The sequence below is a fragment of the Mustelus asterias genome, chromosome 21, assembly GCF_964213995.1.
Source record: "Mustelus asterias chromosome 21, sMusAst1.hap1.1, whole genome shotgun sequence".
Classification (NCBI taxonomy): Eukaryota; Metazoa; Chordata; class Chondrichthyes; order Carcharhiniformes; family Triakidae; genus Mustelus; species Mustelus asterias.
In genome coordinates, this window is record NC_135821.1 from 49,020,752 (window position 1) to 49,033,809 (window position 13,058).

The 13,058-nt window shown below is 44.6% G+C and overlaps 1 protein-coding gene across 1 annotated transcript in view; it reads left to right on the plus strand.

Moving 5' to 3' along the window:
- Positions 1-13,058, plus strand: part of LOC144508953 (disks large-associated protein 2-like) — a 123,088-nt gene that overhangs the window by 91,732 nt on the left and 18,298 nt on the right. The window contains exons 7-8 of the mRNA XM_078237170.1: positions 293-720; positions 7,724-7,815. Coding sequence (XP_078093296.1) covers positions 293-720; positions 7,724-7,815 — 520 coding nt within the window. The remainder of the gene's footprint in view (positions 1-292; positions 721-7,723; positions 7,816-13,058) is intronic.

Here is a 13,058-nt window from a genome sequence, read left to right on the forward strand (position 1 = left end):
TTTGGAGTGTGGGAGGAAACCAGAGCACCCGAAGGAATGTGCAATATTCCACACAATCACACAAGGCTGGAACCAAATCTTCGTCCTTGGCGTAAAGACTCGTCATTTGACTGAGTCATGTGGTGGGGGGAAGGGAGGGGCTGGGAATGACTGCTTGAGCCCCAAACCTGTGCCCTCCTATGGGGCATCACCTTCAGAAGAGGAGGACAGAAAATGGGAGTGAGTAAAATGCCAGAAGGTATTGTGGTTTGTCCGCTAATTGCTTACATTCTGGTTCTATTTTTTCTTCCAGGCATGCCAGGTTTAAGCGTTCAAACAGCGTGACAACAAGCGTACAGGCAGACCTTGAATTGGAGGGTATCCCCGGGCTGTGTGTGAGCACAGAGGACAAGGGTTTTCAGTTTGGCCAATCATTTGAGCGGCATTCCTCGGAGCCGGACCATTCCAACGAGTACACTTCATTCAGAACTGTTCACACACAAGGACAATGGGCATACAAGGAAGATTACAGAATGCGCTATGACAGTGCTGACACCCAGCGCCAGGACCACCATTGGGGGGAATCCAGTGTTCACAGTCTCCCAGATCCTGGTAGAATATCTCCATGCCACCGAGATGGTGATTGGTTTATCAAACTGCTACAGGCGGAAGTAGAGCGATTGGAAGGATGGTGTCAGCAGATGGAGAGGGAAGCTGAGGAGAATGACCTACCTGAAGAGGGTGAGCCTATTCCATTCCATGTGTGCTCTGCCTGAAGGCTCATTGCCTGCTAATGTTTTATCCGCACCTTCCCACAGGGAAGGTCTGTCGTTGCTAGTTTTTATCCGGTATGGTTTGCTATTGTCTTCCATTCTTAGGGGGCAGGAATGAAGAGGTAGGTCCTAAGTCTACCTTAGCCGGAACGGGGGAATTGAACCCACGTCACTGCCTTTATTCTGAACAGCACACTAGCCATCAAGCCAGTAAGCTGACCAGACCCCTTATTTGTAAATAGCAACAGCCAATACTGGAAATACTCAGCAGCTCAGGCAGCAGCTGTGGAGAGAGAAACAGAGGTAGTGGTTTCATCAGAACTAGAAAAAGCTAGAGATGTAACAGATTGTAATGCGTAGGTTAGAGGGATTAACCCTGGGGTAAATATGTGGGGTTACAGGAATAGGGCCTGGGTGGGATTGTTGTCAGTGCACACTCAATAGGCCGAATGACCTCCTTCTGCACTGTAGGGTTTCAATGTAGAGACTGGAAAAGAGTGAATCATAGAATCCCTATAGTGCAGAAGGAGGCCATTCGGCCCATCGAGTCTGCATCGACTCTCCGAGAGCATCTAACTCTATCCCCGTAACCCCATGTATTTACCCTAATAACCATAGCCTACACATCTTGGGACATTAAGGAACAATTTAGCATGGCCAGTCCACCTATGCCGCACATCTTTGGACTATGGGAGGAAACCAGAGCACCCAGAGGAAACCCACGCAGACACGGGCGAACTTGCAAACTCCACACAGAGGAGTGGATAAAGAACAAAAGGGAAGGTCTGTGCTTGAATGGGAGACAGGGGAGATTAAATGACAAAAGGGATGATGGTGTAAGACCAAATAGAATGGTAATGGGACAAGTAAAGATACAAAAGATGGGGTTGGATGAGGTGTAAATGGGAAAAGTAGAATCATCACTAACAACAGCCATCTGAAAAAAATAGGTTTACAGTTTATTTATTAGTGTCACAAGTAGGCTTACATTAACACTGCAACTGAAGTTACTGTGAAAATCCTCTAGTTGCCACACCCCAGTGCCTGTTCGGGTACACTGAGGGAGAATTTAGCATGGCCAATGCATCTAATCAGCACATCTTGGGACTGTGGGAGGAAACTGAAGCACCTGGAGGGAACCCATGCAGACACGGGGAGAATGTGCAAACTTTGCACAGACAGTGACCCAAGCCGGGAATTGAACCCGGGTCCCTGGCACTGTGAGGTGGCAGTGCTAACCGCTGTGCCACCCTGAGGTAACGGTTATGATTTGAAATTGATGCACTCAATATTGAGGGAAGAGGCCAAATATAAAGTGTTTAATGGAAAGGTGAGATCTTTGAGCATGCATTCAGCATCACTGGCACAGGACAAGTCAGAGCGGGAGTGTAACAGAGAAGAGATTTAAAATCACAAGCAATCCAAAACACTGGGTTACGCTATGGACTGAACAGAGGTATTCCACAAAATGATCATCCAATCTGCCGAAATGTGGTGGAGACTGCAGTAAATACAGCGTAATAAATCAGAAAAATTGTAAATTGTTGTTTCACCTGGAATGAATGTTTGGGGCCCTGGACCATGTGAAGGGTGGAAATAAAGGAGCACGGACAATGGAGCAGGAGCACTTCCTGTGCTTGCAGGAGTAGTTGCCATGGGAAATGGAGAGGGAGTCAGAGGGTGATTGAATAATAGACCAGGGTGTCACCAAGGAACTTATCCGAATGCTGAAAGGGGAAGGGAAGATGTGTTTGGTGGGAGCATCACACTGAAGGTGGTAGAAACGGCAGAGGATGATCTGTGGAGATTGGTGGGGTGGAAGGCTGAGGTCTCCATGGAGACGGGGGGGCAGAAGGTGAGGATAATAGAACCATGTCATGGATCATGGAAAGAGGTGAAGTGGTGAGAGCAGAAGCATGGGAAATGGGACAGACACGATTGAGGGCATGGTTGACCTTAGTTGCGGAATACATATCGAAAACACTGGTGTGGAGTGCAGCATTGTTGGAACAGATCCAATGGAATAACTGTGAGAGTGGAATAGAGTCCTTACAGGAAGAAGGATGGGTGGAACTGATGTCAGAGTAGCTATGGGAATCTTAGGCAACTGCATGAGATAAAACACCTTCTCTCCTTCCACTGTCCAGAGCCCCAAATACTCCTTCCAGATGAGTCAGCAATATACTTCCACCTCTTCCAATGTAATCTACTGTATTTACTGTTCACAAAGCAATCTCCTCAATTCTGGGGAGACCAAATGCCGATTGGATGATCATTTTGAGGAACGTGTCAACTCAGTGCTCAAGTGTGACGCCGAGCTTCCAAATCACTGGTCATTTTATTATCCACTCCACACCCACTCTGACCTCTCTGTTCTTGGCTTCCTGAATTGTTCCATTGAGGCATAACTGAAGTTTGAGGAACAGCTCCTCCATCTTTGGATTAGGCACTTTTCATCCTTCCAGATTTAAGATTCAATTCCAACAATTTCAGAACATGACCCCGGCCCCATTTCTAGATAGCAGGCGGCACGGTGGCACAGTGGTTAGCACTGCTGCCTCACAGCGCCAGGGACCTGTGCTCAGTTCCAGCCTCAGGTCACTGTCTGTGTGGAGTTTGCACGTTCTCCCCGTGTCTGCGTGGGTTTCCTCCGGGTGCTCCGGTTTCCTCCCACAGACCAAAGACGTGCAGGTTAGGTTGATTGGCCATGCTAAATTGTCCCTTAGTGCCAGGAGGATTAGCAGGATAAATACATGGGGTTGCGGGGATGGGGTTTGGGTGGGATTGTTGTTGGTGCAGACTCGATGGGCCGAATGGCCTCCTTCTGCACTGTAGGGATTCTATGATTCTATGATAATGATTCAGCTATTTCCCATTTACACATCTAGTCTGAAATTTTGTTTCCTTGCATGACCCGCTACCCTTTCTGTTGGCCTTGTACTATCAACCCTTTGTAATTTAATCGCTCCTGCCTTAATTCCGCTCTCACTTAGACTTTTCCTTTTGTTCTTCCCTCTCCTCCTTTGTCTGTATTTACTTAAAACCTGTGGCATCTCCAATCCTTTTCCGTTCTGATGGAAGATCATCAACTTGTAACAGCCCCCAATCCCCATATGAAAAGTCAGTCATGAAAAGACCAACTTCCAAAGAACCTACCCCGCAGTAATAACACACCGTTGGTGGCAAAAGCAGGGAAGTCGTGTTGAACAAAGAACAATACAGCACAGGAACAGGCCCTTCGGCCCTCCAAGCCCGTGCCGCTCCCTGGTCCAAACTAGACCATTGTTTTGTATCCCTAAGTTGTTTAGAACTTTGGTGAGCCAAAGCTAGAGTACTGTGTGCAGTTCTGGTTGCCACATTATAGGAAGGATGTGATTGTACTGGAGAGGGTGCAGAGGAGATTCGCCAGGATGCTGCTGGGATGGAAGTTATGAAGAGAGGTTGGATAGGCTTGGTTTGTTTTTGTTGGAGCAGACAAGACTGGGGCGATCTGATCGAGGTGTACAAGATTATGAAGGACATAGACAGAGTGGATAGGGAGCAGTTGTTCCCCTTAGAGGGGATATAGGTTCAAGGTGAGGGGCAGGAGGCTTGGGGAGGATGTGAGGAAAAGCTTTTTTACCGAGAGGGTAGTGACAATCTGGAGTGCGCTGCCTGGGAGGGTGGTAGAGACGGGTTGTCTCACATCCTTTAAAAAATACCTGGATGAGGACTTGGCAAGTCATAGCATTCAAGGCTTGGGCCAAGTGCTGGCAGATGAGATTGGGTGGGAAGTCAGGTGTCTCTCGCATGTTGGTGCAGACTCGATGGGCCAGAGGGCCTTTTCTGCACTGTGTGATTCTATGATAACCAGGCTAAGGATTAAACCTCCATGAATAGGAAGTCCAGCCCCCAAGAGCAGCCAGTCAACCTGATTGGCTAGCAGCTCTAGCCGTCCCAGCAGTGCCAGAACTTAGTATTGGGAACTGCCAAAGACTGCGAACATCTCCACAAAGAAGAGCAGTGGCCACCAGAGTGAGGTAGGTGCAGATAATTTCGGGTGGGATGGGGTCAGACACCCCAGGTAGGGGGGTGGGGTGTTGGGGTAGGATGAGGTGGCATGGAGAGAGAGGGGGTGGATTTAGGTTTTGGAAGCCAGGTAGCAAGAACAAAGGTGGAGTGACATCCTAGCCTGATGCACACAGGCCAGTCCCTAATTGATGTGCCCCTCACCCACAATACATGCATAATAAATCATCAATTATGTAGGACAGGCCAGATGGATTGGAGACATTTTTGTTTTTCCTTCACATTCAATATGTTCTTATGTTCATAATATTCAGAAGTATGATACCTGTGATTATATAATTTTCACCCGTCTTCATCTACTCTCTGGTTACTTTTTCAACCTTCAATACTGAGAACGTGCCTCATGATAGTGAATTTAGTCAACCCGTTCTTAGGCCTCTGCCCAGAATGTTGTCACTAGGAGGTGCACAGGAATTACTCTTTTGGTTTAACCTTGTATTTGGTTTCCTCTCTGCCCCACTTACACCATGACCAAAGTTGAGAACTTAAGACCCAAAATTACCTGGATCGGGCTTGCGAAGGAATGGCACTGAAATTTAAACCCGTTTCCATGGTGATCCTGCCACCAATAATTTACATACAAACACACCAAAAAACGCATGAATGAGGAACAGAAGAAGACCACTCGGCCCTTTGCGTCTGCTTTGCCATTCAATAAGATCATGGCTGACCTGATGTCACCGTAACCCCAGATTCCAGCCTAGTTTTGGATTCTCCCACAAGAGGAAACATCCTCTCCACATCTACCCTTCAAGACTCCTCAGGATCTTGTATATTTTTATTAAGTTGTCTCTTACTCTTCTAAATTCCAGCAGATACAAGTCTAACCTGTTCAACCTTTCCTCAGAAGACAAACTGCCCATTCCAGGTGTCTAGCAAACCTCTGTACTGCTTCCAATGCATTTGCATCCTTCCTTACGGGTGGCACGGTGGCACAGTGGTTAGCACTGATGTCTCACAGCGCCAGGGACCCGGGTTCAATTCTTGGCTTGCGTCATTGAGTGTGCAGAGTCTGCACATTCTCCCTGTGTCTGTGTGGGTTTCCTCCGGCTGCTCCAGTTTCCTCCCACAGTCCGAAAGACGGGCTGGTTAGGTGCAATGGCCTTGCTAAATTCTCCCTCAGTGTACCCAAACAGGTGCTGGAGTATGGCGACCAAGGGACTTTCACAGTAACTTCACTGCAGTGTTAACATAATCCTATTTGTGACACTAAATAATGAACTTTAATAGGGAGACCAGTACTATGGTACTCCAGATGTGGTCTCAGCACTCAATAAATTTCTTGTTTCCTTCTCTGGGAATGGTATGCCTTGTCTGTATAACGCGCAAGAAACAAAACTTTTCACTATATACTAATACATGTGACAATAATAAATCAAATTCAAATCAGCAATGCACGGCACAACTCAAAGCCTCACCTTCCCACTATTGTATTCAATTCCCCTCGCAATAAATGGTAGCATTGTATTAACTTTCCTAATTACTTGCTGTACCTGCACACTGACCTTTTGTGATTCATGCATTAGGACACCAAGATCCCTTTGCATCTCATAACTCTGAGATCTCTCATCATTGCACCCAAATTTCCCACCTGTAGTTATAGGATACACTAGAACATAAACACTAATGTAAAACAACTGGGTATCATTACATTCGATGGTGTATTTAAATGGTAAGCTGATGCAGTTTTATTAAATCACCTGAAAATGAGCTTATCATAAAGATAACCATTTTTCATAAGAGATGCTCAGTCCTTCTCTCGTGACTAACCCGATTTTGAGTCAGTGAAAGTATATTGAATAATTTAATAATTTCACCAGTGTGCACCAGTCAGTTTCTTAGTAGCTTAGATATCTTTTGATATGAATTGCCTTTAAAGACGTGCCTGTAAGTTTAAGGAAATGAGGACAATTTAAAGAATCCCCTTGAACCGGTGCAATTGGCAGAATCCGACAATTCAACCGGGGATCATGGTGAGTTTGTGGGCGGCGCCTGATGTAGACAAATTGAATCAGCTTAAAAGAAAACACAAATATAAGTGGATTGGGGCGTAACGCACTTGCGTTTAAAGGGTGGCACAATGGATATTTACCATGCATCAAAAATAGAACCTTAGTATGTGAATAGCTGGACTCGCTGAGGTACCAGGGAATTTCTGCATTTTTATTGTGAATGAATTAACAATTTATTGTTAATTGTACAGTAAAATTGTGGAGCTATGAGCAAAAAAAAATCTTTTTTTTGTTAAGCTTAATCCAAAGATAAACTGAATGTGGTCTTGCTATAGCTCTAATTTTGGTACAAACACACCTACAGTGTAGTCATATAATGCACAAGGTTTGCTGTTCCCCTGTAACCCTACAATCATTTTTCTTTGAAAGTTAAGTAACCGATTCTCTTTTGAAGGTTGCTAGTCGAATTGCTTCCACGACCCTTTCAAACAGTGCAATCTAGATTGTAACAAGCCGTTGCATGAAATAAAAAGAATAGATACTGCTAATGCCTCATAAAAATCAGCATCTAACGTCTTCTGAATCATGTGGAATGATCACAATACTGATGAGGTTCATCCCCTTCAAATCTTTTTTTATTTTTTGACTTATTTTCTCACCCTCTCTCAGTCTCCTGATATTTTTCAAGGCTCTACAACTGGTAGGATGATAGTGTGAGTCAATGCCCATCTGTCTATATCACTGCACCGAGAAATGCATCTCCTAACAGCTCAAGAGTGGTTTTGGTAGAGACCTGGGAACAGGTTGCTTGACCTTACCCCCTCATCTAGAGATTGACACGTGTTCAGCAAGAGATCTTAAGATCTTCAGTTACTCGTAATTAACAATTCTCTCCGTCCTGTTGCAATGATTGTACCCAGAATGTAATGCACTCTCTCTCTTCCCTTTCAGTACTTGAGAAGATTCGCAGTGCAGTGGGCAGTGCCCAGCTTCTCATGTCGCAGAAGTTCCAGCAGTTTTATCGACTATGCCAGCAGAATATGGTAAACCACGTGGGTTGTACGCATTTGTTTCAGGCAACGAAGGGACTGGTCTTTCCCAAGGCTTTGCAGCAATAGCTATTTGTGTGTGCCAAACTGCTTTCCTGAGCGCCTCCAACACCACCCCTTGTAAAACTCAGTTCCATTGAATCAAAGAATCCCTACAATGCAGGAGGAGGCTGTTCAGCCCATCAAGCCTGCCCCACCAACAACAATCCCACCCAGACCTATCCCCGTAACCCCAGCCGCTCCCCCCCCCCCCCCCCCACCCTCCGTAGTTAGCCTGCTAGTTCCCCTGACACTAAGAGGAAGTTTAGCATGGCCAATCAACCTAACCTGCACATCTTTAGAGTTCCAGGGAATTATCATTAGTCACAATCTGTGCTCCTGTTTATTTTTTCCAAAAGCATACTTTAAACATAGAAAACTACAGCACAAAACAGGCCCTTCGGCCCCACAAGTTGTGCCGAATATATCCCGACCTTTTAGGCCTATCTATAATCCTCCATCCTATTAAGTCATCCAGGAGTCTCTTAAAAGACCCTATTTAGTTTGCCTCCACCAGCACTGACGGCAGCCGATTCCACTCGCCCACCATCCTCTGTGTGAAAAACTTTCCCCTAACTTTTCCCCTGTACCTACACCCCAGCACCTTAAACCTGTGTCCTCTCGTAGCAGCCATTTCCACCCTGGGAAAAAGCCTCTGAGAGTCCACCCGATCTATGCTTCTCAACATCTTATATACCTCTATTAGGTCTCCTCTCATCCTACGTCTCTCCAAGGAGAAAAGACCGAGCTCCCTCAGCCTATCCTCATAAGGCATGCCACTCAATCCAGGCAACATCCTTGTAAATCTCCCCTGCACCCTTTCAATCTTTTCCACATCCTTCCTGTAATGAGGCGACCAGAACTGAGCACAGTACTCCAAGTGGGGTCTGACGACGGTCTTATATAGCTGGATCATTATCCCCAGACTCCTAAACTCAATCCCTCGATTGATAAAGGCCAGCACACCATACGCCTTCTTAACCACCTCCTCCACCTGCGGGGCCGATTTTAGAGTCCTATGGACCCGGACCCCAAGGTCCTTCTGATCCTCTACCGTACTAAGAGTCTTTCCCTTTATATTGTACTCCCTCATCCCATTCTACCTGCCAAAAAGGACCGCTACGCATTTATCTGGGTTGAAGTCCATCTGCCACTTCTCCACCCAGTCTTGCATCCTATCCATGTCCCTCTGTAACTTCTGACAGAGGGACATAGTTTGCAATGTTTTCTGAAGATGCTGCCATCAGCCATTATCACACTGAACGGTGGAACAAGTTTAAGGGGCTAAATGGCCTACTCCTTTTCCCTCAAGGAGTTACTGACTTCAGCAGGATGGGGATATCTTCATATTAGAAGAGCAACTTACTTGGGATATGCAGGATCCAAGTGTGCGCATGCGTGTGAATGAAGTGAGTTGCCTCTCACATTTTACATCTTGGGAACCCCGCCCAAGCCAAGTCCCTTAAAAAGATTCCCCGCACTCATCACTTAATAAAATATGCCACCCGTGGGGATAAAGGATGCTAAAATGAACAATAGTTCTTTTTGATATTTGAATAAATGGCACCAAGGATGAGACTTCCTTTTTCAAGCTTCTGCATTTGTTGCTTATGGAGAAGCGGTGGAGTAGTGGTATTGTCATTGGATTAGTGACGAGATCTGCAGACCCAGGTTCAAATCCCACCATGGCAGATGGTGATATTTGAATTGAATAAAAATCTGGAATTAAAACTATAGTGACGACCATGAAACCATTGTCGATTGTCGCAAAAACTCATTTGGTTCACTAATGTCCTTGAGGGAAGGAAAGCTGTTGTTCCTGCCTGGTCTGGCCTACATGTGACTCCAGATCCACAACAGTGTGGTTGACTCTCAAATGTTCTCTGAAATGGAGGGCAGTTAGGGATGGGCAGTAAATGCTGGCCCAGCCAGCGATGCCCACATCCCAAGTAAAGAAAAAAACATTATGACAAATGTGACCACTGTGCTACCTGTTCTTGCACAGAAATCACAATTATCAAATGTGTTGAGTGCATACAGAGGCAAACTCATCATTTCTACATTCCTTGTGCTTACATTTTCCTCGTAAACTTCAAAATGCTAGGCAACCAGGAAAGTTGGACTGGCTCACCATCAATTAACTAAGTTTGTGAACCAATACTCTGGAAAAAAGGATAACTGTATATTCCTGGGAGGAACTAGTTTATTGGTAATATGGGAGAAATTATCTCTATTGTACTTGGGCTTCGAGGAGTCTGCTCATTCAGCATCTAAAAGAGAAAGCTTAATATATCTGCGTGGGACATGCACCATAATCTTAATTGAGGGTCCTGTCACGTTAACCTAGTTTGTTCGTTCAGTTGCTGACCAAGCTGCTTTGACTTTTCTCCATTTTATGTTTTTATTTCAATCTTTAACTGTTAATATTTTGTTTATGCTTCACGACAGTGGAGTTCACTACTTGCAGCATAATTTCTCTTTGACTACTTTGATACCACCCTTAGGTTATGGTGAGTTGAGGAAAAGTGAACTGGCTCCCCCTTCTATTCACCTCCTCCATTGGTCACAACAAAGGATTTTAATTTAGTTTGCCCGTAAATGCTTTTTCCAATCCAAATGTATTTATTTGTTAATAAGGAGCCAATCAAATTGGGTTTTTTGAGTCAACAAATGCATTTATTAATTACTAAACCCAAGAAAAAGTAAGACACGATGACAACGCACGCACACACGCACACGCATGCACACGCATGCGCACACACATGCACGTGCACACACACACACGCACACACACACACAGGTACACGTGCACGCATATGCACACATTGGCACGCACATGCATATACATACATATGCACACAAGCACAAACACGCACACATGCACACCAGAAGTAAGGAAGTTAGAGTCCACAAGAAAAGCTAAAAGTATATATGATTAAGCCCTTTTCCTGTCTTTGAGACATAAATTGTTGAACATTGCAACTGTTCGAAGTTATTTGGTTTCCGGTAAAATTCTGGATTTGACTTCATTCAAGTCTGTACTTTGTTGAAGATGCACTTTTCGCTTCAGAGAGAGATATTTTATTGCTCTCTCCCAGAGTGTGTTCGGATGACTGCCAAATGTCTTTCTTCTCTTTCCAATTCTGCTTTTAAAACTCCTGTCTGCATATTCCCATAAAGAAATTTGATTCGCACATCTTGCAGGCATTGTTGCAGAGCCAGCAATCCAATGTTATCATCTCCGAAACCTTTGACATATTTCAAGATAGAAATTGACAGGAATTGGAGTTATTTTGTCCCCACAGCAGGTTTTGAATGTTTGATGAGTTTCTGGCAAGTTAGCAGTTCCAGTGGTCTTGATAGAACCACAGCTGATCAAAGTCCAACACTTTGCATTTTTAATGCCTTCTTTTCAAGAGAGTCCTTTTTGAAGTGGACCTTGGCACCCCAGATGTGAAATTCCATGCAAAAAGTCTGCAGTGCAATTCATATAGAAACTTTCCAGAGAAGTTATCAACGTACAGACATCAACTGACTCGTGGCAGCCATTTTTGATCAATTTTTTTTACAAAAGCAGGTCGTCTTTAAACAGTTCAATATGTCTGTGGTTAGCTGGTGAAGCTTTGGGTAGATCTCACACGGTCACAGTTTCCTGTCATTGTGACACTTAAACACTTACTAATGGCAGTTTATAGACTACAGTTCAGCCAAAGTACCACAATGATACTTTCCCCAGTATTTCAGCAAATTAGTGCCTCCCCATTTTATACAGTTGTCCTCTTACTGCTGCTTTCCGTTAAGCATATCTGATTAACGGGATAGGGAGTTGGTCCACCTTGTGCCGAGTAATCAGTCAGTGCCACTGTCTAGCCAGACCCATCTGAGATTGATAGTTTACTGTATGAGAAATGCAACACAAGAAATAGGAGCAGGAGTATGCATCTAAGTATGGCTCATCGAGATTGCTCTGCCATTCAACACAATCATGGCTGATCATTCAATTTCACATCCCCACCCATTTCAATATTCCTTGATTCCCTGAGAAACCAAAAATCTGTCTATCCCAGCCTTAAATATATTCCACAATGGAGCATCACCAACCCTTGGGGGTAGGACATTCCAAAGCTTCACAATCCTTTGATTGAAGTAATTTCTCCTCATCTCGGTCCTAAATGATCAGCCCCTTATCCTGACATTGTGCCCCCATGTTTTAGACTCCCCGACCCATTGGAAACAATCTCTCAGCATTTATCCTATGAAATCCCTTCAGAATACTACATGTTTCAATATTACTGTATTCCAATCCCCCTGCAGTAAAAGTTGACGTGTAACCTGCCTTCCTAATTGCTTGCTGCATCTACAGGCTGACTTTTTCTTTTCCTTGTACATGCACATTGAAGTCTCTCTAAGCATCAATAATTACAAGTTTCATGCCTTTTAAGAAATGTTCTGCTTTTCTAATCTTATGACCAAAGTGAATAACTTCACACTTCCCTACATTATAATCACATCTGTGGTGGGTAAATTGTTGGAAGGTATTTTGAGAGACAGGATCTACAGGCATTTAGAGAGGCAAGGACTGATTCGGGACACAAGCATGGCTTTGTGAGTGGAAACTCATGTCTCACAAATTTGATTGAGTTTTTTGAAGGGGTAACCAAGAAAGTAGATGAGGGCAGTGCAGTTGATGTTATCTACATGGACTTTAGCAAGGCCTTTGACAAGGTACCGCATGGTAGGTTGTTACATAAGGTTAAATCTCACGGGATCCAGGGTGAGGTATCTAAATGGATACAAAATTGGCTTCTTGACAGAAGCCAGAGGGTGGTTGTAGAGGGTTGTTTTTCAAACTGGAGGCCTGTGACCAGCGGTGAGCTCAGGGATCAGTGCTGGGTCCACTGTTACTTGTCATTTATATTAATGATTTGGATGAGAATATAGGAGGCATGGTGAGTAAGTTTGCAGATGACACTAAGATTGGTGGCATAGTGGACAGTGAAGAAAGTTATCTCCAATTGCAACGGGATCTTGATCAATTGGGCCAGTGGGCTGACGAATGACAGATGGAGTTTAATTTAGACAAATGCGAGGTGATGCATTTTGGTAGATTGAACCAGGGCAGGACTTACTCAGTTAATGGTAGGGCATTGGGGAGAGTTACAGAACAAAAAGATCTAGGGGTACATGTTCATAGCTTT